This window comes from Triticum urartu, chromosome 2A (assembly GCF_056163025.1).
Source record: "Triticum urartu cultivar PI428250 chromosome 2A, HENAU_Tu73, whole genome shotgun sequence".
Classification (NCBI taxonomy): Eukaryota; Viridiplantae; Streptophyta; class Magnoliopsida; order Poales; family Poaceae; genus Triticum; species Triticum urartu.
The window spans coordinates 767,175,243-767,201,720 of NC_141874.1; the positions used below are offsets into that span (position 1 = coordinate 767,175,243).

General features: G+C 46.9%; 1 protein-coding gene across 2 annotated transcripts; it reads left to right on the forward strand.

Moving 5' to 3' along the window:
• The first annotated feature begins 14,067 nt into the window (after positions 1–14,067).
• Positions 14,068–19,568, forward strand: LOC125540523 (putative disease resistance protein RGA1). 2 transcript variants are annotated; one of them, XM_087545632.1, is made up of 3 exons: positions 14,068–14,296; positions 15,075–18,497; positions 19,108–19,568. In XM_087545632.1, the coding sequence occupies exons 2-3, from the start codon at positions 15,106–15,108 to the stop codon at positions 19,112–19,114; spliced, it is 3,399 nt and encodes a 1,132-aa protein (XP_087401758.1). In that variant the 5' UTR covers positions 14,068–14,296; positions 15,075–15,105; the 3' UTR covers positions 19,115–19,568. The 2 variants fall into 2 exon arrangements, with proteins under 2 accessions (XP_087401758.1, XP_087401757.1); XM_087545631.1 differs by having other exon boundaries at positions 14,123–14,259.
• The last annotated feature ends 6,910 nt before the right edge of the window (positions 19,569–26,478 follow it).

Here is a 26,478-nt window from a genome sequence, read left to right on the forward strand (position 1 = left end):
TGCCAGATAGATGTGGTGGAAGGAGAAGGATTTCTTGGCGAAGAAGAGCACCAGCATTAGGATGGAGAGCTGCGAAAGGAAAAACAGTCTCATCGAAAACAGCATCACGAGAGATATATACTCGACCGGTAGGAACATCAAGGCATTTAACACCTTTGTGTTGGGCACTATACCCCAGAAAAACACATTGTTTTTAGCGGAAACTAAGTTTGCGAGTATTATACGGACGAAGATTAGGCCAGCAGGCACAGCCAAAGACACGAAGTTAATGATAGTTCGGTCGAGTATGAAGAAGGCGTTGCATCGGTGTTTCATTGTTAATAACACGACTGGGAAGCATATTAATAAGATGGACTGCCGTAAGGAATGCCTCGTCCCAAAATTTAAGGGGCATGGAAGCACCTGCAAGAAGGGCAAATCCTACTTCAACAATGTGCCTATGCTTGCGTTCGGCAGAGCCGTTCTATTGGTGCGCATGAGGGCATGAAACATGATGAGACACGCCCAACTTCTGAAAAAAGAGTTTAGCTTCTCATATTTGCCACCCCAATCAGATTGGACAGCGAGAATTTTGGTGTCAAATTGTCGTTCAACAAGTGCTTGAAAGTTATGGAAAACTTGGAAAACGTCGGAACGTTTCTTAAGAAGATAAATCCAAGTGAATTTACTGTAGTCATCTATGAAACTAACGTAATAAGTATGTCTACCAACAGAAGAGGGGGCTGGACCCCAAACATCAGAGAAAACAAGTTGTAAAGGTTTGGTAGAAATACTAGTATAAACTGGATATGGTAACTGATGGGCTTTCGCCTTTTGACAAGAATCACAAATAGTTTCAAGACTACGCTCACAAACACATGGGAGCTGATTATTTCTAAGCACTTGTTGAACAATAACAAAAGAGGGGTGTCCTAATCTCGCATGCCACCGTTCTGATGAAATTTTGATAACGCCACAAACTTGTTTATTGAATATTCTAAACTGGGGAATCAAAGGGTAGAGCCCATGCACACATCTACCGCGGTAGAGAAATATACTCGACCGGTAGGAACATCAAGGCATTTAACACCTTTGTGTTGGGAACTATACCCCAGAAAAACACATTGTTTTGAGCGGAAACTAAGTTTGCGAGTATTATACGGACGAAGATTAGGCCAGCAGGCACAGCCAAAGACACGAAGTTAATGATAGTTCGGTCGAGTATGAAGAAGGCGTTGCATCGGTGTTTCATTGTTAATAACACGACTGGGAAGCATATTAATAAGATGGACTGCCGTAAGGAATGCCTCGTCCCAAAATTTAAGGGGCATGGAAGCACCTGCAAGAAGGGCAAATCCTACTTCAACAATGTGCCTATGCTTGCGTTCGGCAGAGCCGTTCTATTGGTGCGCATGAGGGCATGAAACATGATGAGACACGCCCAACTTCTGAAAAAAAGAGTTTAGCTTCTCATATTCGCCACCCCAATCAGATTGGACAGCGAGAATTTTGGTGTCAAATTGTCGTTCAACAAGTGCTTGAAAGTTATGGAAAACTTGGAAAACGTCGGAACGTTTCTTAAGAAGATAAATCCAAGTGAATTTACTGTAGTCATCTATGAAACTAACGTAATAAGTATGTCTACCAACAGAAGAGGGGGCTGGACCCCAAACATCAGAGAAAACAAGTTGTAAAGGTTTGGTAGAAATACTAGTATAAACTGGATATGGTAACTGATGGGCTTTCGACTTTTGACAAGAATCACAAATAGTTTCAAGACTACGCTCACCAACACATGGGAGCTGATTATTTCTAAGCACTTGTTGAACAATAACAAAAGAGGGGTGTCCTAATCTCGCATTCCACCGTTCCGATGAAAGTTTGATAACGCCACAAACTTGTTTATTGAATCTTCTAAACTGGGGAATCAAAGGGTAGAGCCCATGCACACATCTACCGCGGTAGAGAATGTTCCTCGTGGCCTGATCACGAATCAAAAAGAAATATGGGTGAAACTCAAGAAAAACTTTGTTGTCTATGGCAATGCGGTGAACGGAAAGGAGATTTTTTTCAGTTTGTGGGACATGCAAAATATTTTTGAGATGAATATTGCGATAAGGGGTAGTGACAATTGCATGACCAACATGATCTATCTTCATACCTTCACTGTTTGCATTGTGAACTTGATCTTGGCCATGATACTTCTCGTGCATGGTGACCTTCTCTAGCTCATTGGTGATATGATTCGTGGCGCCGGAGTCGACGTACCAGTTTGTGTCCACTCCGTATGAGGTGTCTGCAGCTGCTGCAACTTTCTTGCGTTGGGAATTGTTCTCGGCATAGCGATAGTCACAATCCTTGGCAATATGATTATTCTTTTTACAAATTTGACATTTATTTTCATACTCATCGTAACCTTGGAACGGGCGTCCCCTGTTGTTGTTGTAGAAGGGGCGCCGATTGGTGTTGTTGGAGTTGTAGTTGTTGCTGTTGCGTTGGTAGTGGCCGCCGCCACCACCACCGCCGCCACCACCGGCGTTGCCATTGTTGTTGTAGTGGTTGTTGCCGGTGTTGTAGTTGTTCCCGCCGCCGCTGCTGCCGCCACCACCATAGCTGCTGCCGCCGCGAGAGCCCCCGCCACCACCACCCTTGCGGTAGCCTTGGGGAGACCCGCCACGGCCTCGAGCAGCAAGATTTGGAGATGACTTGAAGGCTCCTGCCCCCGTTCCTTGGAACATCTCGACGCGTTGGTCGAAGTTAGCGACCATGCCGAAGAGATCGTCCACGGACAGGGGTTCCACGCGCACATCCAGCGCCGATATGAGAGGCTGATAGTCCATATCCAGCCCCCCAATGATGAAGGAGAGAAGTTCTTGGTCGGTGATGGGCTTTCCAGCGGCAACTAACTCATCAGAGAGGGCTCTCATGTGGCCAAAGTAGGTGGAGGCGTTCTGGGTGCCTTTCTGGGCGTTGGAGAGAGCGATGCGACAGTTGTTCTCACGGGAACGGGATTGGGCGGCGAACATCTTTGCTAGGGCAGACCATATGGCATGGGATTGTTCTAAGGATGCTACTTGGATGAGAACTTCCTTGGAGAGATTCCGCAGAAGATAGGCCACGATCTGCTGATCCTGGACAAGCCAGGGGTTGTAGGCGGGGTTGGGGGCGATCTGATCTTTCCCTTCAGAGTTTTTGGTCACGATGGTTTTGGGTGGTTCAGGAGTTGTTTGATCGATGTACCCATATAGCCCTGCTTCCATAATCTGGGAATGAGCTTGGGCTTTCCAGAGGATGTAGTTGCTGCGATTGAGTGGCTCGGAAGTGGTGTAGTTGAGGCCAGGGGAGGAAACTTGCGATGAGGAGGACATGGCTGCGCAGGGGGAAGGTGATGGCTGCGAGGGGGAAGGGTTTTAGCTAGATGCGATGGAAGAGGAGGCTCTGTATACCATGTCAGAGATGGGTAAAGCGTCTCAACCCTCCTAGGAGAGCCCGCATGGTCTTATATTGATTGTGCGAGAGAAACCCTCTCGTAGGTGTTTACAGAATCAATAATAGAAGAAAAGATAGGAAGTTAAAGGGAGAGAATAACTCCAACTAACTCTATCTAATCTAGGGATATAACTTGGCCTACAAGAGAGAGTAGACAGAGAGGGAAAGAGGCGTGACAACATGTCACGTGACAATATATTTAACAGGAAGACCTGAGGACAACGGGACATCGTGTATTTTCCCTGCAGCACAAACTCTCCTAGCTACGGTTCTATCCATCTGCAATCCAGATTTGTGCTCCTCCTTTTTTTTTACGGTTCCATTCCATCAATCTGCAATCCATATTTGTGGTGATAACTATCAGTTCCCAGTTTGCACAATTGTAGCAAAGTTGTTGTAACTTCTGAAACAATAGTCTGTTATGTGGGGGTCAACAGTAGTATTAGGGAGAAGGATTTGAATATGGTAGGGTTTTTGTCCCGGAGAAGGTTTCCCCACCATATCCAAGCCTGTTTAGAGTCCAAGTGTCCACCTACCAACCAGAGTCACTGTGCATCTCTAAGACATGTTGTATCTTTCTGTATGGATTTTGTGTGTTTTGGCGCATCTTAACTCTGGAATATGCTTACCTGCCATGCCATGCATGAGCACAACATCTGCATGTGCCTGTTTGTGATTTTACCCCTTTGTTCTGTAGTTTTTGTTGTTAGCTCTGTCTGTGGTTTCTGCTTGTGCTCTTTTTCTTTGCTGGCTTCCCCTGTTTCTCCCAATACCAAATGGTGTGCACTTTGGCGCGTACCTGAGAAAAAATAGAAATGATGTTAGCTAGTCTAAATGAATAGGCAGGCAGATGGTCTCATGTTTCAAAAGAAAAGAGTTAGTGTTTGCTGTAGGAGGTTGCAGGGCAGATTCCTAGGCCTCCTCGGATGAGTTAGTGTTTCGGACTAAGTGACCCTTTGCCGCACTTGTAGATGTAGGCTGTACATTTGAGAATAACTTAGGATTAGCAGAGCCTATTTGATACGTAATAATGAATTGCAGTGTCCAGCAGAGCTAGTAGCCAAGGGTGTAGGGTGCATATTTCTACGTACTAGATAATGAATTAGGATTAGATGTTGGTTCAGACAAGCTAGTTTCAGGTTACAAGCAAGTTGAATGGGCCCTGTGGGGAGGACACACGATTTGAAGTTTCTGAAGCCGACAAGTAGAGTAGTAGCCTAACGGTTTGATGTGGGAATGGAGCTTCAAGGGCTCAGGTTATGCCTAAGGTTTGGTGTAGCAACTTGTGGGAAGGACACACGATTTGAAGTTACTGGGCTCGGGCGACTGTTGGCGCGCGGATACGCCTCAGACATCCGGTGCGCGGGCTACGGCCTGTGCGGCCGAGGGGAAGTTCCTGGCCCCAGCGGCAACATGTGGCATTGGTTAGTTCACGATGGTATGGATCGAGTGGCAGTGCCCAGTTCCTCGCCTCTCACGGACTGGGACTACCAACCAACCGTCGTGGCACTGCGTTTAGGTGCACAACAATTAGGAATACAGTCTGAAAGTAGCAACTTGGCACAAGTCTGAATCTTTGAGTACCCTGTACGTAGGCAGATGTCTTTTGTTTTCATGGTACAGCATAGGAAGAATGATAAATCAAACCAACTCTGGAATATGGCGAGAGCACTGCATCCGCCTGTTGATGGTCAAGGGTTGGTTTCACTAAATGCTCTTATATTTTTTTTACAGAGGGAGTAGTAGCTAGTTCAGTGTAGCAGTTTTGAAGGACTCAGATTTGCGACGCCTCCGATGACTATTTCAATCAGCTGCGCAAAGTTGAATCTTTAAGACACAATATTCTGTCATTGTGGATGATCCAGAGTAGTTCTTCTGACAGTGTGTTGAGCTGCAGTATATTGTGTGGAAGTGATAGATGCTGTGCGATAGAGGAAAACGTCTTGCCTCTCTCGAGGGACGTGGTTCGTGTTATATGGAAGGGGGGCGCGACCCCAACGATCGTTACAGAGAGATTCTCCAGGGGAGATTACTTGGGAAAGAGGAGATAGAGATAGTTACAATTGTGATATGTTTAAATAGCCTAACTAACAACCAAGTCTATCTCTATCTCTATCATGCCGTGAGATCTTCAACATGTAACGTGAGGTCCAGGGAAACATTGTTTAACACCCTCCCTTAATCACAACTTCATTAAGTTGAGATTATGCTTGAAGTCTTCAAAACTTCTTGTAGGCAAGGGCTTTGTGAAACCATCTGCAAGTTGATCTCTGGAATGCACAAAGCGAATGTCAAGTTGTTTTTGAGCAACTCTTTCTCTGACAAAATGAAAATCAATCTCTATATGCTTTGTCCTAGCATGAAACACCGGATTTGTAGAGAGATACGCAGCACCAAGGTTGTCACACCGTAAGCAGGGAGCTTGTTTACTCTTTACACCAAGTTCCTTCAACATGGACTGTACCCAGATTATTTCAGCTGTGGCATTAGCCAATGCCTTGTATTCTGCCTCTGTACTCGACCTAGATACGGTGGCCTGTTTACGTGCACACCATGATATCAAATTTGGTCCAAAGAATACTGCAAAACCATCAGTGGAGCGTCTGTCATCAAGACAGCCTGCCAATCAGTCAGAGAATGCACTGACAAGAGTAAAGGGTGCTTTGCTAAAGTTCAGTCCTAAGTTCAGAGTATGCTTCACATATCGAACTATACGTTTTGCAGCTGTTAAATGAATATTGATAGGTGCATGAAGGAACTGGCAGACTTTGTTAAGAGCAAAGGATAAATCAGGTCTGGTAAGTGTGAGATACTGAAGAGCTCCTACCAGACTTCTGTATTTCGTGCTGTCCTCTTGATTCAAAAGCTCACCTTCTGCAAGAGATAGCTTTTCCGAGCTAGACAACGGAGTAGGAGAGGGCTTGCACCCTTGTAACCCGGCCTTCTTAACCAAATCGGTGGCATACTTTTCTTGAGAGAGAAGACGTCCATCTTTGTGCTTCTTCACCTCAATCCCAAGAAAATAGTGCAAGTCACCAAGATCCTTTAGAGCAAAATCTGCACTTAGATCCTTAAGAAGTCCTCTGATAGCTTCATCAGATGAGCTGGTTACAATAATATCATCAACATATATAAGAACAAATATGCATGTGTTGAGCTTGTTGTAGATAAACAATGATGTGTCAGACTTGGAGGGAATGAAACCAAGTGCTTGCATTTTGTGACAGAGACGAGCATACCATGCTCTTGGAGCCCGTTTTAATCCATATAGTGCCTTATCAAGCTTGCACACATAAGAAGGAGCATTCTTACTCTCAAACCCAGGAGGTTGTTTCATGTACACTTCCTCTTCCAGAACACCGTGAAGAAACGCGTTCTGAACATCAAGCTGTCTGAGACTCCATCCTCTGGAAACAACAATGGACAAGACAAGACGAATGGTGGCAGCCTTTACCACTGGACTAAACGTGTCCTCATAGTCTATGCCATATCTCTGTTTAAATCCTTTTGCTACTAGCCTAGCCTTATAACGATCAATAGTTCCATCAGCTTTTCTTTTAATCCTGAAAATCCACTTGCAATCAATCAAGTTTTTACCTTGCTGTGGGGGAACCAAATGCCATGTTTTGTTTTTCTTCAATGCCATATACTCTTCATTCATAGCTTTCTTCCACCTCTCATCACATAATGCTGCGTCAAGGGTGTTAGGTTCATCTGGTTCACCTGTGGAACAGACCATGCCATACTTGGTTATATGCTTGTAGTTGACAGGTTGAATTACCCCTTGTTGAAGACGTGTGCGACGTGGCTGCTGAGTACTCGTTTCTGTTGCCACAGAAGATCATGCAGTTCTCAAATCATTGGCTGCACCAGAAACCAAGGAGGATTCGGCAGCAGCAGCGCCACCCAGCAGCGTCGGATCTTCTGTGGTTGCGTCGCGATGCGTGACGCCTAAAGTGGCCGCAGAAGATCCCAAAGCAGCATCCACTCGGGATTCCGCGCCGGTCGGATCCGCGCCAGGTTCCACACGGGATTCCGCGCCGGTCGGATCCGCGCCAGGTTCCACACGGGATACCGTGCCGGTCGGACCTGCACCAGGTCCCGCGCCCTCCCTGGCCCGCGCACCGGCGCGCCGCTTGTACGTCACCGGTTGGGTGGAGTAGCGTGCGTCTCCTGGGCCACCCGGAGCCTGCCAGGTGGAAGACGATGATTGGTGCTGGACAGGGGAGCCGGCGCAGCCGGCGGACGAAGGCCGCGTGTCAGCCGCGGGGCCAACGCTGCGGGAGTCTGGGGAGACCGTGCGGTTGCCTGCACCTGCCATATCCTTTATACTGAGCGCTATATCCTAGGAAGACACACTGTTTTGATTGAAACATGAGTTTGCGATTGTTGTAAGGACGGAGATTTGGCCAACATGCACACCCAAAAACTCGAAGAGACTTATAGTCAGGTTTTGTGTGAAGAAGGCGCTCTATCGGAGTTTCATTATTAATGACACGACTGGGTAGCATGTTGATAATGTGAACGGCAGTGAGGAATGCTTCATCCCAAAATTTGAGAGGCATGCATGGAGGCTCCTGCCAAAAGAGCAAGACCGACCTCTATAATGTGTCTGTGCTTGTGTTCAGCTGAGACGTTTTGTTAGTGAGCGTGTGGGCATGATACTTGGTGAGAGATACCAAGATTTTGGAAGAAGGAGTTCAACTTTTCGTACTCCCCCCCCCCCAGTCTGATTGGACAGCGATGATTTTGCTATCGAACTTGCGTTCAGCAAGAGCTTGGAAATTTTGGAAAACTTGAAACACATCGGATCTTCGTTTTAGAAGATAGATCCAAGAGAATTTACTGTAGTCATCAATGAAACTCACATAATAGGTATGTCTACCAATAGAGTGAGGGGCTGGACCCCAAACATCAGAAAAAATAAGCTGTAAAGGTTTGGTAGAAACACTAGTAGAAACGGGATATGGTAATTGATGACTTTTAGCTCGTTGACATGAATCACAAATAGTTTCAACATGACGCTCACCAACAAACGGGAGCTTATTTTTCCTAAGCAACTTTTCAACTAAAGAAAAAGAGGCATGTCCTAAACGATCGTGCCATCGTGTGGACGTAAGCTTGATAGCACCACAAGCTTGTTTATTGAATCTTCTAAACTCTGGAATCAACGGATAGAGCCCTCGAACACATCTACCTCGATAGAGAATTTCCCTCGTTGCCTGATCCTTGATCAAAAAGAAATAAGGGTGAAACTCGAGAAGAACATGATTATCGATGGCAATTCGATGAACATAAAGAAGATTTTTATGTGCACTAGGGACATGCAAAATTTTCCTAAGATGTAGTTTACGTCTAGGGGTACGAAATATTGAGTGACCAACGTGACATATACTCATACCTTCTCCGCTGGCAGTGTGGATTTGATCCTTGCCGCGGTACTTCTCCATCATGGTGACTTTCTCGAGTTCGTTGGTGATGTGGTTTGTGGCCCCACTGTCGACGTACCAATTTGTGTCGACGCCGTAGGACCCATCGGCCGCCGCAGCAACCTTGTCATCATCCTGGGAGTCCTCATCATCCTCCTCGTACCTGTACCAGCAATCTTTTGCTGTGTGTCCAGGCTTCCCGCAGATCTGGCACCTTGGAGTGTCGGGGCGCGTTCTGTTGCCGCTGCCACGACCGCGACGACGGCCCCTGCCGCCCGCGCGCTGAGGAGAGGAGCCGCGGTCGTTGCTGCTGCAGCCACCAGATCGCCCCTTGTTGCGGGGAGTGCCACGCGAACGGGAGCTGCCACCCCGCCCACGAGACGCCATGTTGGCTGAAGACTTGAAGCCGCCGCCGCCGGACCCGTGGTAATGGGCCACGCGCTGGTCGAAGTTGGAGAGCATGGTGTAGAGTTCGTCGAGTGTGAGGGGGGTGATACGGGCGTCCAGAGCAGATACCAGAGGCTGGTAATCAGCATCTAGCCCGTGGATGATGTAGGAGATCAGTTCGTCATCCTGGATGGCCTTGCCCGCCGCGGCGAGCTCATCTGCATATCCTCGCATAGCAGCAAAGTAAGAAGCAACCGAAAGTTTACCCTTCTGCGCGTTGATGAGGGAGGTGCGAATGTTGTTGATGCGGCTCGCCGAGTGCGACGAGAACATGGTAGCGAGCGTCGTCCAGAGCGTGCTTGCCGTGGTGACCGTGGTCACCGTGACCAAGACCTCCTTTGTGAGGTTGGCCAGCAGGAAACCAAGGACCTGCTGATCCTCCCGGACCCATATAGGGTGGAGAAGGTTGGGTGATGAAGTCTCCTTGCCTTCTTTGGTGGTGATGAGGAGCTTCGCCGGCTCCGGTGTGGTGCCGTCGACATAGCCGTAGACGCCGGCGCCGCGCAGTTGGGGGGTGAGCTGCGTTCTCCACAGCACGTAGTTCGTGCGGGACAACTTCTCTGTGACCTGGCTATTGAGGTTGGAAGAGAAGGCACCGGAGGCGGAGGAGGAAGACATGGCTAGGCTTAGATGGATTCGACAGAAGCTCCAGATGGGGAAAGGAAGGCTCTGACTACCATGTGCGATAGCAGAAAACGTCTTGCCTCTCTCGAGGGACGTGGTTTGTGTTATATGGAAGGGGGGCGCGACCCCAACAATCGTTACAGAGAGATTCTCCAGGGGAGATTACTTGGGAAAGAGGAGATAGAGATAGTTACAATCGTGATATGTTTAAATAGCCTAACTAACAACCAAGTCTATCTTTATCTCTATCATGTCGTGAGATCTTCAACATGTAACGTGAGGTCCAGGGAAACATTGTTTAACAGATGCAACTCAAATGAGGATTCATCGTCACTGTCTGTATGTATTGTGTTGCCACCCACTGGGGCAGAGTAGCTTGCTCTGCTTCTTTTACTATCAGACCATCACTAGTCTTACGGCACTTAGCTGCACTTGCGAATCTGTTATTGACCAACCTCCACTAGTCCTCCATACCCCACATTTTTTTCAACAAGTTGGGGGTTCCGTGGGAGCACGGAAGACAACTTCCTGCTCAGGAGGACTAGGGGAAGCTCGGAGACAAGGTTGCTTGGCACAACCTCGCCGGTCACCGCATGCTCTAGGCGCCGAAAGCGTTCTCTTCTCACCAAATGGTAGACGGGCTGATATTTTTGGGGTACAATAAAATTGACACTTCTGGCGAAAATCCTGTTTGCACGAGGCAAGCTCGGGAGGTGTCCTATGCCGGCGCAGAAATCGTCGACACGGTGGACGGTGATAATTATGTGCAAAGTGCAGGGACGGAAACTTCGTTTCAGTGTGATCAATATGGTGTGAAGAAACGTTCAAAATATAAACCAAGGACGGAAGCAGGAGATGGCAGCACTAGTAAAAAACAGAGCTTTGGTTCATGCTTGGCTAGCCCATTAGTTTCGGTTTAGTCATGAACCGGGACCCCTGGAGGCATAAGTTTCGGTTCGTGCGCCTAGGGGGTCAGCCGGGCCTCGTGGGGCATTTGTCCCGGTTCGTCTGGACTCATTTGTCCTGGTTCCAGGCACGAACCGGGAACAATGGTCCTCGCTCCTGGCCCACATCCATTAGTCCCGGTTCGTGGCTGGAATCGGGACAGAAGGGGGGCCTTTAGTCCCGGTTCAAGCCACAAACCGGGACCAATGAGGTGCCTATATATACCCCCTCGCCGGCGAGCAGAGCACTCCACACTGCTCTGTTTTTTTAGCCGGCAAGGAGAGAGCTTTGTGGTGCTCTGGCTCACCTTCTATGCACATGAGGTGTTCGATGAAATGCGCGAGCCACACTAGTTAAGCTTTCTTCTCTCGAAGCTCGACCTCCAAACTCTATTTTTCTCGAGATTTGTCTAGGTTTAGCGGTTCGTCACGTCCCGTCGCCTTCTTCACCGCCGTCGATCGCCCGCGCTGATCTCGTCGCCGGCACCACCGTGGTGAGCCTCTTGTTCTTATCTTCTTTCTAAAAGAAACAAATTTCTTACCTGTATGATTAGATAGATACTTGTCTAATTTCCTTATTTTTATTATTGCTTGTTATTATATAGTGCGATGGTTTTGGTATCCGCCCCCGTCGGCCCTCGTCCAGTCTATGATTCGGATGTGGTATATATTATCTTTTATAACTATTTGGTTCATTTATTGTTTATGACAATTATGCCGACCAACATGACATAGATTTTATTTATCTAGGGAGTATGTGAACCGGAAATTCCAACCGACCCTATTGTCAAGAGGTTAAATTTAGTTGAAGAAGAAAACAATTACTTGAAGGAAAAAAATAAAAAAAATTAAGGAGGAGAAGATGATATTGAAGTTGCATGTTGCGGATGTCGTCGATGATCACAAGATCAAGATGGACGCAATGCGTTTGAAGATTAGAAAATATGCCATTCATACTGGGGATTGGTATCATTATGCCGTTGGATCAATTGTTACCTTGGTTGCGATTATGATCGCATTTGTTGTTGCATTAAAATGTTTTACATAGTTTCAATGTATGGTTTAATTAGATGCTCTGAAGAGCTATATGTTGTTCAATGAGAACTATATATGTACTTTGGTTTAATGTGATGGTGAACTTCTATTAATTTAGTCACTTATCTATTCATGATGTTCTGTAATGGTTTTTGACACACTTAATTATATATAATGCACGCAGATGAACCGGTAATGGATGTACAATGACAGACACACCTCCAAGTACGTTAAGGGCGTGCATAATTTTCTCAAAGTGACTGAGGCAAACAAGCAGAATGGTTTTATTACCGAAAAAGGCTTTCGCCCCGCTTTATAAATAAAGCAAACCGCCACAGAGCACGCATACATGGACTAGTTCAAACACACGCATCCAAGTCTCACACACAAGTACAAAGGTTCTGCTGAGGGCACAACTCAACAAGCCCAAAAAACTAAAAGAAAAAGAGTCAGGGGGGCGGGGCCCAATAAGCATCTAGTCGGGTTCCGGCGGTGGCGGCGGGGGCGGTGGAGACAGACGGACGGCCATCGAGCGGAGGTCGGCGATGAAGGCAGAGATGGCGTCTCGGTCGTCAGGGCGGCTAAGCGGCCGCCAAAGCTGCAAGAAACCAGACAGTTTGAAGATAGTGTCAGTAGCCGTCGAAGGGGGAGGACTGGAGCTCTGTATACAGGTCGGGGAAGTTGGTGTGGCACCAATTTCCACCCACCACCTCGTGGAAGCAGCTCCACACGAATTGCGCGGACACACAGGAAAAGAAGATGGGGTGGCGCAAAGCGGGCAAAGGCCAGTGCCCGGGCCATTATGCTTGCGGACCTCCACGCCTGACGGTATCCGACCGCAAATCCACCGCCACATGAAGATCCGGATTTTCAGAGGCAAGCGGATGGACCAGACCATCGCAAGGGGGGGGGGGGGGGCGGAGGAGGGGGCGATGGCATGGTAGAGAGACTTAGTGGAGAATTGGCCCGATGGCTCGAGCCGCCATCTCACCTGGTCCGGGACACCGTCCACCATAGGCTCGTGGAGAGCCACGCAATCTAGTAACTCACGCCAGGCGGCGGACTCTGGGGGGACAAAGGGCCTCCGGAAAGTAAGGCGCCCTAAGTCAATAAGGGCCCTCTCAACTGAGATCAAGGGGTCTACAACTATGGAGAAGAGGTCAGAGAAGCGCGCAGCGAAGGGGGAGTCTCCGGCCCACCGGTCAAACCAAAACAAAGTCTCCGTGCCAGACCCCACCGAGATGGAAGTCCCGATGCGAAGGACAGGGAGAAGCTGGACGACCGACGACTGCCAGAACTGCGAGCCGCCGGTTCTCTGACAAAAGGCAAGGGGCTGTCCATGCAGGTACTTGTTCCGGATGATATCGAGCCAGAGACCACCCTGGCCTTGCGAGATGCGCCAGAGCTAGCGGGATGATATCGAGTACACATGGGTGCACCAGCAAGCGGACAAAGCTGTGAGCTCACCCAGGACCATGGCTGGTTCTTAGCTGGAAGTTCCCCGGAAGCTGTGAAGGTTGACTCCTGTAGACTGATAGGCTCCTCCCACCCCTCAGTCTCATCCAACATTGCTAGGTTCATTTCTCTCCTTCTCCTGCTGATGATGTTGCTGCGCTTTTGACAGAGAACGCTCGCGACGGCAAGTAGCACGAATCCAGGTGGGACGGCTTTCTTCTACCAGATCCACGATTTGATTTCTTTTCCACGTATGAAGGTCATTTGGCGACTATGGTACCCTTTTTTTTTGTATTAATACAGTACAGATGCAGTAACAGGCTTCTCAATTTAAATTTGCCTGTATTACAGGGATAATACTTCTTCATTTGTCTGTCTTGCCTTGCTGCAGGGTATTTGTTTTCTTGCTTTCACACAGTATAGGCGTCATCGAGGATGTCGGTATTCAGTTCGCTTAGTCTATTCGTTAATGCTAGAGACACCCGGGAGAAAAGTATATGATCTAAGGTATGAAACAAGGAGCAGGTAGCATCTACAACGTGGTGCACCGGCAAGCGGACAAAGCTGTGAGCTCACCCGGGACCATGGTTGCTTCTTCGTGGAAGCTTCCCAGCATTTTGTATGCAACAAGGAGCAGGTAGCATCATGAATTTTGTATGCAACGGCAAGCGAACAAAGCTGTGAGCTCACCCAGGACCATGCCTTGCTTCTTCCTGGAAACTTCCCGGAAGCTGTGAGGGGTGACTTCTGGACATTGTTAAGCACCTCTCCAAGATTGTTAGCTTCATTTCTCTCCTCCTCCACCTTCTGCGCTTTTTACAGTGAGCGCTCGTCCAAGCCAAGCAGCACCGATCCTGGTGAGCAGGCCTCTCTTGAACCTTGCTTTCTTCTACGGTTTGGATTCTCCTTCTGTGTTCCACATGTCTTGTTTTTTTGTTTGTTTCTGTATGTGCGTTCTTAAAAGTAGAATCCAGGGATCAATTTTAGCTTAGAACAAATCTTTTTCCGAAGAACACTCTGTTATGAAGATGTGAAGCAGGCGGACAAGATAGTTTAGTTTTTTCATGTATTGCACCCAGAGTTGCATAAGTAAATTAATAAAAGCAGAAAAAATTATGTCATGTTCCTCCCCATGTTCTTTCTCTCGGTTCAGTTCCAAATGTGAATAAAGTCCATGTTTGGATCAGAACGTAAATACGCTGTGCTAAGCTGTGGCGAGCCACAAGTGCGGGCGGACGAATCATCCGTTACACTTTACCTGCAAAATGGTGACGCGTGGTGGCTTATTTTGGTTTGGCGTGCTAGAGTGTGGTAGAAACCAAACAATTCCTGTGTTAGTTTGGCACGCCACACATGCACAGCTCAGCGGTGCAAGGCATGATCCAAACACGCCCTAAATCTCACTGGAATATAGCAGTGTATATTTCATGTACGTGATTAAGTAAATCATTTCTGTTAATAATTGTAGAGACATACTGGATTTCTAACTAAATCTTCACTTCAATTCCTGAGATGTTTCTCTAATTTTCTGGTGTGTCTGTTCAATCTAACTTGATTGAAATTTTGGTGGAAACGTATCTGCTGAAAACAACTACTGCAATAGTCGGCTTGTTATATACTCATACTGAAAAATTTACTTCCACAATGCTAATTGCATCTTGTTTGCTCGTAGGAAAATAACAGGTGTCCAGACTCTGGCCACCATGAGCTTGCCTGCCATTGGGATTATTGGTGCCATCAATGAATGCGTCACTTTGTTTCAGTGGGCCAAATCTGCCATTTCATCTCTGCATTCCCGATGGAGTGGCTCACAGGAGCAAAGCCTCCAGGATGGTGTGTTGCTATTGGAGAGTGGACTACAACGCCTCAGGGATACTCTTCCTGCAATGTATGACCTAATCAACAAAGCAGAGTGGAGAAGCCATGAGGAAAATGTGGCCAAGCTGCTTCCCAATCTCAAGGACGCAGTGTATGAGGCCGAGGACCTTCTCGATGAGTTCACATGGTACGAGATGAAGGTGCAAGTGGAGGGCAATGCAAGCCAATCTCCTTTCACTGATTTTTATGATACCGTAATCCAAGGCAGCTTCAACAAACTGAGTGATGTCCATTCAAGATTGAATCTTATTTCAAGCCATCTGGAGAATATGGGGATTCGTGGAGTTGCACAACGCTTTGACAAATTAGTCAGGCCGGAGACCACCTCTCTGCCAAATGAAACAAAAATATTTGGTCGTGACAAAGAACTGAAGCAGGTATTGGGATTTCTTAATATACCTACAAATTCAAAACGCAAGCGAGCAATTAGTTCAATTAATGCATCAACAAGTGCATTAGCAAGCAACCAAGTTAGTAATGAATCAAGAATATCTGCTATTCCTGTTCTGTCAATAGTTGGAATTGGGGGTGTTGGAAAGACTACTTTGGCCCAACATATCTGCAGCCATCAACAAGTGAAGTCCCACTTTGAGCTAATAATTTGGGTTTGTGTCTCAGATGACTTTGACGTAAAGAGGTTAACTAAAGAGGTCATACAATCTTGTAATGGAAAGGAGGCAACATCTGATAATTTGGATGCTCTTCAACGAGCGCTTATAAACCATGTGGACAAAAAAAGGTTATTGATTGTCCTTGATGATATGTGGGATGATGCCATGAAGGAAAATGGGCAGTGCTGGAAGAGGTTTTGTGCACCTTTTAGAAGTGTCCAAGAGGGAAGTGTGATGTTGGTCACCACTAGATGTCCAACTGTTGACGAGGGGGTGCGCACAATGGATCCTGTTATATTAGAAGGTCTAAAAGATGAAGTTTTTTGGAATTTCTTCAAATTGTGTGCCTTTGGATCCGAGAGTTCTCGCAATGACCCTGAGTTGGAGTCAATTGGTAGAAAAATAATTCCTAAACTGAAGGGTTCTCCCTTGGCCGCCAAAACTCTTGGTCGCATGTTAAGCAGGGACCTTCAAGCATCACATTGGAATTCTATACTTGAGCATGAACTCTGGGAGTTGAGTCAACAAGAGACTGACATTTTGCCTGCCCTTCGGTTGAGCTTCATGTATTTACCATTCCATTTGAAGCAATGTTTCTCATTCTGTGCTGTGTACCCCAAAGATTACAAATTTGAGAAGTATTCCTTAGCTGATATTTGGGGAGCAGAAGGGTTTGTGGATCCTCAAGGTGGTGCTACAATTCTATCTACAAGTTTGCAGTATTTTGAAGACCTTGTAACACGGTCCTTCTTTCAAAGGGTTGGTAGTAGATATGTAATCCATGACTTGCTGCATGACATGGCACAGATGGTTTCAAAGCACGACTGCTTCATCTTACAAAAGAAGACTGACTTTGATAAAGTTCCCGAAAATGTTCGTCATCTGTACATACTCCCTAGTGGTGACTTTGATGATTCCAACTTGCTGAGTCTATGCCAATTCACGAAGCTGCGTACCCTTATATGTGAGAAGAAACTAGGGAGAAAATCAGTCTTTGTAATGGATCACTGGGGTACTAAACTTCTGCGTATGCGTGTTTTTTCTTGTGCCTTCATAACCGAGTTACCAGATAGTATTGGCAACTGGAAGCATCTTCGGTACCTTCAAATATCCGAAGCTTGTCCTTTGAAGAGGATTCCCTCAACTTTCTGTTGGCTATATAATTTGCAGAAATTATATGCCCAGAAATGCAAGCTGGAATGCTTGCCCAATGACTTTGGGAAGTTGATCAATTTACAGGAATTTTATGCACGTGGATTATCATATTATGCTGGGCTTCCCATGACTCTTGATTCAGCCAGTGAGCTTAGACGAGTTATCAAGTTAATAAAGAATCTGAAACAATTTCGCGGACACTTGGCGATAGATAATGTTGGCATCCTAAGTAGGGATCATGCAGCAGAATCTGAACTGAAGAACAAGAAATATATAGAAGAGTTGACACTGACGATGTGTTCCTCGGGGGAAGGCTTTCCCGAGTCTCAAATCATCCAGAACAAAGAAGTCCTTGAAGTTATGCAACCTCCTATCAGTCTCAAGTCTCTGTTTCTTGAGAATTATGCCAGTGCCTCGCTTCCAAGCTGGTTTCAGCCAGAGAACTTGCCAAGCTTAAAATCGCTTACTTTTTTAGGTTGTGTTCGACTTGAGAACTTAACAGAGATACCTGCAATTGACGCCTTTCTGTTCCTGACTGACGTAACAATTACTCGGTGTGGAAATATATCAAGCCTTGGAGATTTTCTGCATCCTCGTTTTGTGTCAGCCATTAAGAAAATTAAGATTAAAGAATGCAAGATGTTAGCATCATTACCAACCGAAGATTTTGAGGGTTTTCATTTTCTTGAAGAACTGGATATGGAAGATTGTCCAAAGATCCGCCTCCAAAGATTGGTATCGCCGACCCTTAAGAAGCTCTGTCTATGGAATTCTGGTCTCTTTAGCAGTATTGACTGCTGCTCCCTCACCGACTTCAGTTTAGGATGTCAGTATGTCACATCCATCCAACTAGAAATGTGGAGTCTTCCATCTCTACGGAGGTTGCGCATTAGTTGCTGTTCTCTTACACATATTGGAGGCAACATTGCAACATTCCCGTCTCTAAATGCCCTAGAAATTGAATCATGTCGTAAGTTGTTAACCCTTGATGACATCTTAATGCAAGAAGAATATCTACCCATTATTGAGAAAATTGACATCCAATTTTGCCCCAAGCTATCGTCTCTGCCAATTGGGAATTTTCCTAATCTGAAACATCTGGAGGTTTATGAGTGCCCAAGTCTCAGTTGGCACAAGGGATTGGTGTTACCATCGTCGCTCCAAAGGCTCAGCTTAAGCCAATGTGGAGATATCTCTCCATGTGTTCCCAGCTGCCTAATGGGCCTCACATCCCTCGTCTCACTGACCATTGGTGGCCAGGGTATAACATCCATCCCTGCCGACATTTGGCGTAGTAACCTTGCATTACTTGAGGATTTGAGGATTTGGGGTTGTCCAGACCTAGTATCAATTGGTGGAGCAAAGGCAGTTGCCAAAATAAAGAAGGTGATGATCGTCGAGTGTCCAAACTTAATGGAAGCTAACAGGATCAATGGAAGACCACGCCGAAGGTATTACTTGTTTCCTGTCCAGCTTTTGCTTCTCTTTCATTCGGAAGTCCCTATATACTGAACATGTATTATGCAGTAGCAATCCAACTCAAATCATTATCATTAAAGTATGCTGGACTTGCTCATTGATGACACCTACATGCATTGTATGTCTTGTTTCTACTCCCTCCGTTCCTAAATATAAGTCTTTTTAGAGATTCCACTATAGACTACATACGGAGCAAAATGAGTGAATCTACACTCTAAAATATGTCTACATACATCCGTATGTACTTTGTAGTGGAATATGTAAAAAGACTTACATTTAGGAACGGAGGGAGTACTTGTTAGTTCCAATGTTGAGTCCAATACCTACATACATTTGTAGTTCCAATGTTTAGTCTAATCATAATATATATTGAACGTCTGAACATGTATTATGCAGTTTCAAATCAGTAGAATAATGACGTGTTCATATTTCCTGAAAACAAAGAGTGATGTTTACACTATCGTGTGCATACAATTGTGCCAACATGTAGATCTGTACAAGTGCTGTCCTGTTGCATGTGTTAAGTCAAAACTATCTTTTTGTTGCCAAATCTGTTTTACTGACCATGTTTTGTTCTTCAAGGAACTAATACCTGCATTGCTTGGAAGTTGGACGAAGATCGGCGAAGACAATATATCATGCCTTCCACGTCGCCATCTATATCTATCTCAGTGGCTGATTCTCTCTTGTGCCAGTTTTATTCCTTCGATTATTTCCTAGTTTGCACAACCGTAATAAACTTTTTGTAACCTATGGAAACTTGTTGTATCCGTTTGTTTTGGTGCATCTTTACAATGGAATTATTGATATATTATTCCAAAAGGAGTTTTGAGATAGTATTTTGGATTCCGGCTTTGGTAATTAGTATTAGTGTGCACAACAATTAGAGCACTGAACATGCAGGGGAATTCATATTTTTTCCCTTGAGCATCTCCAACACATGCAAGTGGCTGTATCCTGTACGCATGCAGGTGTGTTTGTTTCTGCTTGTTTGGTAATGTTGGATACGTTTAATTATAATGTATGCGTCTAATTATAATGTATGAGCACTGCAAATGCATATGCCTGCCTGCCTGTTGTATCCGTTTGTTTTGGTGTAATTTTATTATGGAATTATTGATAGATTATTTCAATAGGAATTGCAGTGTGCAACAGAGCCCTTTTTTTGGAGACAGTATTTTGGGTTCCGGCTTTTGTGAATTAGGATTAGTCTGCACAACAATTAGGAACACCCAAGATGCAAGGCTATTCCGATTTTTTTTCCCTTGAGCATCTCCAACACATGCAGTGGTTGTACCCTGTAAGCATGCAGGTATGTTTGTTTCTGCTTCTTTGGTACAGCTAGCTAGCATCATACTCCCTCCGTCCGGAAATACTTGTTGGAGGAATGGATGTATTTGTTAGAGTTATAATATAAGTCATGTACCCCTTTGTATTTATCCCGTTGTATAAGGGGTTTCCTGCATATGTTCCATACCTGTACATGTATATATATCGGCCTATGGCCTCATGGGAATACAAGTTGCATATTTCCTAACATGGTATTAGAGCCCTAGGGTTTTTTATCGCACGCCGCAACTCGTGCTCGATCCCGTCGTGCACGGCCGTTTCCGTTTCCTTCTCTCCGGACGGCCGCTGCTGCTTCCTCTCCTATTCTGCTCCGGTGGAATCTTACCCATCCATCCACGCCAGGTCCTGATCCGCCGCTCCGGCCTGAAGCATCCACGCCCGCCGGCCTCCTCAGCACGCGCTGGGGCACTGCTTCTTCTTCTAGACGCCACAGCCGCCACGTGGTCTGCAAGGTCGGGCAGACTAATCCGGCCGCTCGCTGTTGGCCCGTGACGGCCCGCCTGAACCTGACGTGTGCATGTACAAGTCTCATCCCAATGTGTGCTTGTTCACATGCGGCTGCTGCACCATCTTCCTCCCGTGAAGGCCCGTGACGTGGTGCACTAGCCTCCCCCACTTGATTCTGCTCCGCCGCCGCCTACTGATTCTGATCTGATTTGCTCAGCCGCTGTGTTGGCTGTTTGACTGGTTGCCTTCCGATAAAAAAAAGAAAAAAAGGAAGCATCATGTCGTCGGGTACAATTTTCTCTTCACACTGTCCGCTGATTTTGGAAGGCGTACCCTACACTGATCCTGTCTCGCATATGCGCTTTTCCTTGGTGCTTGGTGCTCGTAGCCTGTGACGTCGTCCGCTACGGCATCTTCCGCCTGTTGTGTTGGTCACTCCTCCGCGACTCTTCTCCCGACCTCTGCACAGGGTGACCGTCGCTCTACGTCGACTCCTCTCGCGACTTTCACTGGTAGTGCTGGTGCATATGGTTCCGTCGACTCCGCCTCGCACAGGCGTCTTCCATTGACGCTTGGCGCTTGTCTACATATGGCCTCGTCTCCTCCACCGGCCTGTGCGGATACTACTGGTCATGCTACACCGCCACATCTAGCGGCTTCCACAGGTGGTGGTGGCCGCTTCTCTCCCGGTGCTCCCGGTGCTACTGCGTCGACTACTTCAGTTGTGTACTTCACTGAGGAGGAGATTGCGCGACTTCGCGCCCTGCTGGTTGCCTCAGACTCTCTATTGTCGGGCGCATCTACGTCGACCTCTTCAGTTGCGCCCCTGACCGAGCAGGAGATTGTGCGAGTTCGATGCCTGCTAGCTCCATCCTCCGGTTCTCCATCGACAGGTTCTGCTGGTTCTGCTGCTGACTCTTCTGGCATTGTGAGACCACCTTCTACACAAGCAGGTACATCTCCGTGGATTCTTGATACCGGAGCATCTTTTTATATGACTCATGATTCATCCACTCTGTCCTCTACTCGACCTCTCGATTCTCCTGTTCATGTTCTTACTGCTGATGGTACCTCTCTCCCGGTTATTGGCCGAGGCATTCTTAGCACTTCTTCTTTTCATGTTCCTGATGTTGCTCATGTTCCCCGACTTACCATGCAGCTCATTTCTGGTGGACAAATTGTTGACTCTGGTTGTCGTGTCATTCTCGACTTTGACTCTTGTTCCGTTCTGGACCGCCATACTGGTACTCTCCTTGGTGCCGGTCCTCGACGTCATGACTCTCAGGGTCTCTGGGAGCTTGACTGGCTTCATCTTCCGTTCGCTGCTGCTGCCGCCAGTCTCTCCTCCTCTGTTGCCTTGTCTACCAGCTCTTTTCAGCAGTGGCATCATCGCCTTGGTCACCTATGTGGCTCTCGTCTCTCATCCTTAGTTCGACGTGGTCTTCTTGGATCCATCTCCGGCGGTGTGTCTTTAGACTGTCAGGGCTGTCGGCTTGGTAAACAGGTCCAGTTACCTTATCCTCACAGCGACACTGTGTCTCAGCGTCCTTTTGACCTTGTTCACTCTGATGTCTGGGGTCCAGCTCCCTTTGCCTCGAAGGGAGGTCATCGCTACTATATTATCTTCATAGATGATTTCTCTCGGCACACATGGATATATTTTATGTCTTCTCGTAGTGAGGTCTTATCTATCTATAAGCATTTTGCTGCCATGGTCCACACTCAGTTCTCTACGCCTATTCGTGTGTTCCGTGCCGACTCTGCTGGAGAGTATATCTCCAAGATGTTGCGTGGAGTTCTTGCCTAGCAAGGTACTCTTGCTCAGTTCTCTTGTCCTGGTGCTCATGCTCAGAATGGCGTGGCTGAGCGCAAGCATCGTCACCTTCTTGAGACGGCTCGTGCGTTGATGATCGCCGCCTCTCTTCCACCTCATTTTTGGGCCGAGGCTGTTTCCACTTCCACCTATCTCATCAACCTTCAGCCTTCCACTGCTTTGCAGGGTGGCGTTCCTTTCGAGCGTCTCTTTGATCGTTCTCCTGATTACTCGGCGCTTCGTTTGTTTGGTTGTGTTTGCTATGTTCTTCTAGCCCCTCGTGAACGCACCAAACTGTCCGCTCAGTCTGTTGAGTGTGTCTTCTTAGGCTATAGTGATGAGCATAAGGGCTATCGTTGTTGGGATCCTATCGGTCGTCGGATGCGTATTTCTCGGGATGTAACTTTTAATGAGTCTCGTCCTTTCTACCCGCGTCCATCTTCCTCAACCTTTTCAGTGGAGGATATCTCTTTCCTCACTTTTCCTGACACACCTCCCTCTGTGCCCAGTATTCCTATTTCTCGTCCTGCTGTTGCAGATCCGACGCCATCCTCTCCTACAGATTCTTCTCCACCTTCATCACCGCCACATTTCCCATCTCCACCTTCATCACCGATACCTTCCCCTTCTCCACCTTCGTCCTCGCTACATTCCCCGTCTCCACCTCCAGTGATTCCACCTCTTCCCTCCTTTCCTTTTCATTATACTCGTCATCCACGTGTTCTAGATAAATCCACTGACATGCCATCTACTTCTGGTGCGTCGTCCTCCTCATCCCAGCCGCCTTATGGTCTTCGGGCTCGGCCTCGCCCTCCCCCTGACCGCTATTCTCCTAGTCGATATGCTCTTTCGGCTATACTCGAGCCTACGTCTTATCGCGATGCTCTTGTTCATCCTGAATGGCAGTTTGCGATGGCAGAGGAGCTTGCTGCTCTTGAGCGCACCGGCACGTGGGATCTTGTTTCTCTTCCTCCTGGTGTTCGTCCCATCACTTGTAAGTGGGTCTACAAGGTTAAGACTCGCTCTGATGGTTCTTTTGAGCGTTACAAAGCTCGTCTTGTGGCTCGTGGTTTTCAGCAGGAGCATGGTCGTGATTACGATGAGACATTTGCTCCTGTGGCCCATATGACCACTATCCGCACACTTCTCGCTGTGGCCTCTATTCGTCATTGGTCTGTTTCTCAGCTTGATGTTAAGAATGCCTTTCTTAATGGTGAGCTGCGTGAGGAGGTATACATGCAGCCCCCACCTGGGTATTCTGTTCCTGATGGCATGGTCTGTCGTCTTCGTCGCTCTCTCTATGGCCTTAAGCAAGCCCCTCGCGCCTGGTTTGAGCGTTTTGCCTCTGTGGTGACTGCCGCTGGTTTTTCAGCGAGTGATCATGATCCAGCGTTGTTTGTCCACATTTCCACTCGTGGTCGGACTCTTCTTCTTCTCTATGTTGATGACATGATCATCACTGGCGACGACCCTGAGTATATTGCCTTTGTAAAGGCTCGTCTTAGTGAGCAGTTTCTTATGTCTGATCTTGGACCTCTTCGCTACTTTCTTGGGATTGAAGTCTCTTCTACCTCTGATGGCTTTTTTATATCCCAGGAAAAGTATATCCAGGATCTTCTTGCTCGTGCTGCTCTTACTGACGAGCGCATTGTTGAGACTCCTATGGAGCTCAATCTTCACCTCCGTGCTACTAATGGTGATCCTCTCCCTGACCCGACGCGTTATCGTCATCTTGTTGGCAGTCTTGTCTATCTAGCTGTCACTCGTCCGGACATCTCTTATCCGGTTCATATTCTGAGTCAGTTCGTCTCTGCTCCCACATCGGTTCACTATAGTCATCTCCTTCGTGTTCTTCGATATCTTCGGGGCACGATCTCTCACCGTCTATTCTTTCCTCGCTCCAGTTCTTTACAGCTTCAGGCCTATTCGGATGCTACGTGGGCTAGTGATCCCTCAGATCGCCGTTCACTTTCTGCTTACTGTGTTTTTCTTGGTGGTTCTCTCATTGCCTGGAAGACGAAGAAACAGATTGCAGTTTCCCGTTCGAGTGCCGAGGCTGAGTTGCGAGCAATGGCTCTTTTGACGGCAGAGGTGACTTGGTTACGGTGGTTACTTCAGGATTTTGGTGTTTCTGTCACTACACCGACTTTGCTCTTATCTGACAGTACAGGTGCTATTAGCATTGCGCGCGATCCTGTGAAGCATGAGCTCACCAAGCATATTGGTGTTGATGCTTTCTATGTGCGCGCTGGTGTGCAGGATCAGGTTATTCCTCTTCAGTATGTGCCTTCTGAGTTACAGTTGGCGGATTTCCTGACGAAGGCCCAGACTAGAGCACAACATGGCTTTTATCTCTCCAAACTCAGTGTTGTTCATCCACCATGAGTTTGAGGGAGGTGTTAGAGTTATAATATAAGTCATGTACCCCTTTATATTTATCCCGTTGTATAAGGGGTTTCCTGCATATGTTCCATACCTGTACATGTATATATATCGGCCTATGGCCTCATGGGAATACAAGTTGCATATTTCCTAACAGTATCTAGACGTATTTTAGTTTTAGATACATCCATTTTTATACATTTCTCCGACAAGTATTTCCGGACGGAGGGAGTACATTAACTGTTGGATACGTTTAATTACAATGTATGAGCACTGCATCTGCCTGTCTGCCTGCCTGTTGATGATCGTAATTAACTAGTCTGAACAATTAACAGGCAAGCAGATTTGAGATGCTGTCTGGAAGTGGTTGATGCAACTGAATATAATTCATCATCAGTGTCACTGTTGGTGACAGTATTTGGGGTTCATAAGTGAGGAGAAAAAAAAATCTGGTTTGCAGGGTTCGGACTTTTTTCTGTTTATTTTTCCTTGCGATAATAGTAGCTGGTTTAGTGTAGCAGTTTTGCAGGCTCAGAGTTTGACTCCTCCAATCAATGACTATTCCATTCAGTCCGCTGCACAAAGTTGAATCTCCGAGGCACAAGTCTGTCGGTGTGGATGATCAAGATTAGTTCTTGTGACAATTAATGAACAGGCAGTCGGATTTGAGGTGCAGTTGTCTTTGGTTCACCGGTGATCACCGGAGTTGACGAAGAGAGAGAGCACACGAGAGAGAGAGAGAGAGAGAGAATTTTTTGCGCTGTGAACAACATGCAGCTTTTCTGCTTCTTCTGCCTTTATTCAGATGTTACCAACTCTAACAGAAAACCGAAAAACCAGGTCATGATCCGGGTCATGAGTACTGCGATCCCACCACTCCCCGCTCTGCGCCTGTCATGCCTCCATGACCGTTGCATCGTGCCATCCCACGATCTGCTCAAGATGCCAAGAAATCCTAGCTAACTAGGCCGAGTCGCGGCTCGATTTATTGCCTGCTAGCTGAACTGAAGAAAAATTCTACTGTCGAAACTGACGACATTCGACACCTAAATCTGACAAAACTGAACCGAGGTTTATCTGCAACAGCAGTATGTTGTTCTGGACTAAAATGATGATTCATCATCACTGTCTTTGTGTGCTAGTGGCGTGCTTTGCCTCCCTGCATATGCAAATTCTTTTCTGTGTCTGGTCGTTCTTCGACAAGAGAAACTCGAGACCAAATCAAATCGGTGCTGTTAGTTTTACATTTGCTAAGCAAGCGAAGATTTGATCCCCTTGATCATTGCAAGAAATCAAGCTTGCACATTTCTGCTGCTATTGGAGTAAAGTAGCATCCGCTGCTTCTTAATTTTACTAGAAGACCGTCACCCTTACTGCACTTGTTAGGTTTCAGTAAGCAAATATAGAACAGTTTGTTTTGCAACTAGTTTCCCCTTGTGCATCTCGAGCTGCAGCAGAATAGCGGTTCAGTTTATGGGAATGGTCAAGCTATTTATCAGCAATTGGAGAAAGTGTTGCATTACTATTGGACATTATCCATGATATACATTTGTCTTCATGAGATTTAATGTTAAATTCAGTTTCTCAAACTCATACACGAAAAAAGTTCACATCAAACTGAATTAAGATATGTTAAATGTTATTTAAGTTGCTCAAAAAAGCCCCCAATCCGGAGGCGCACAGTCGATCTACCAAGGACCAAACAATCCGACGGCGACGCTAGCAACTAGTTCGCCGCGGTGCCGGCAGGAACGCTCACCCGAGACTCGGCGCCGCAGTCACCGTCCACCGCAGTTGTCATGGTCCGACACACACTGCATTTCTGCTCCCCTGTCCTCTGCCTCAACCCTCCTCCGGATGGACTTTCTCTGCGGCGGGGACGCTAGCAACCAGTTCGCCGCGGCGCCAGCAGGAACGCTCGCCCGAGACTCCGTGCTCGTCGTGTCACACGGCACCGTGGC

Excerpts from the sequence above, each read along its gene's own strand:
- LOC125540523 (XM_087545632.1), top strand. The coding sequence starts at position 15,106 with ATGAGCTTGCCTGCCATTGGGATTATTGGTGCCATCAATGAATGCGTC.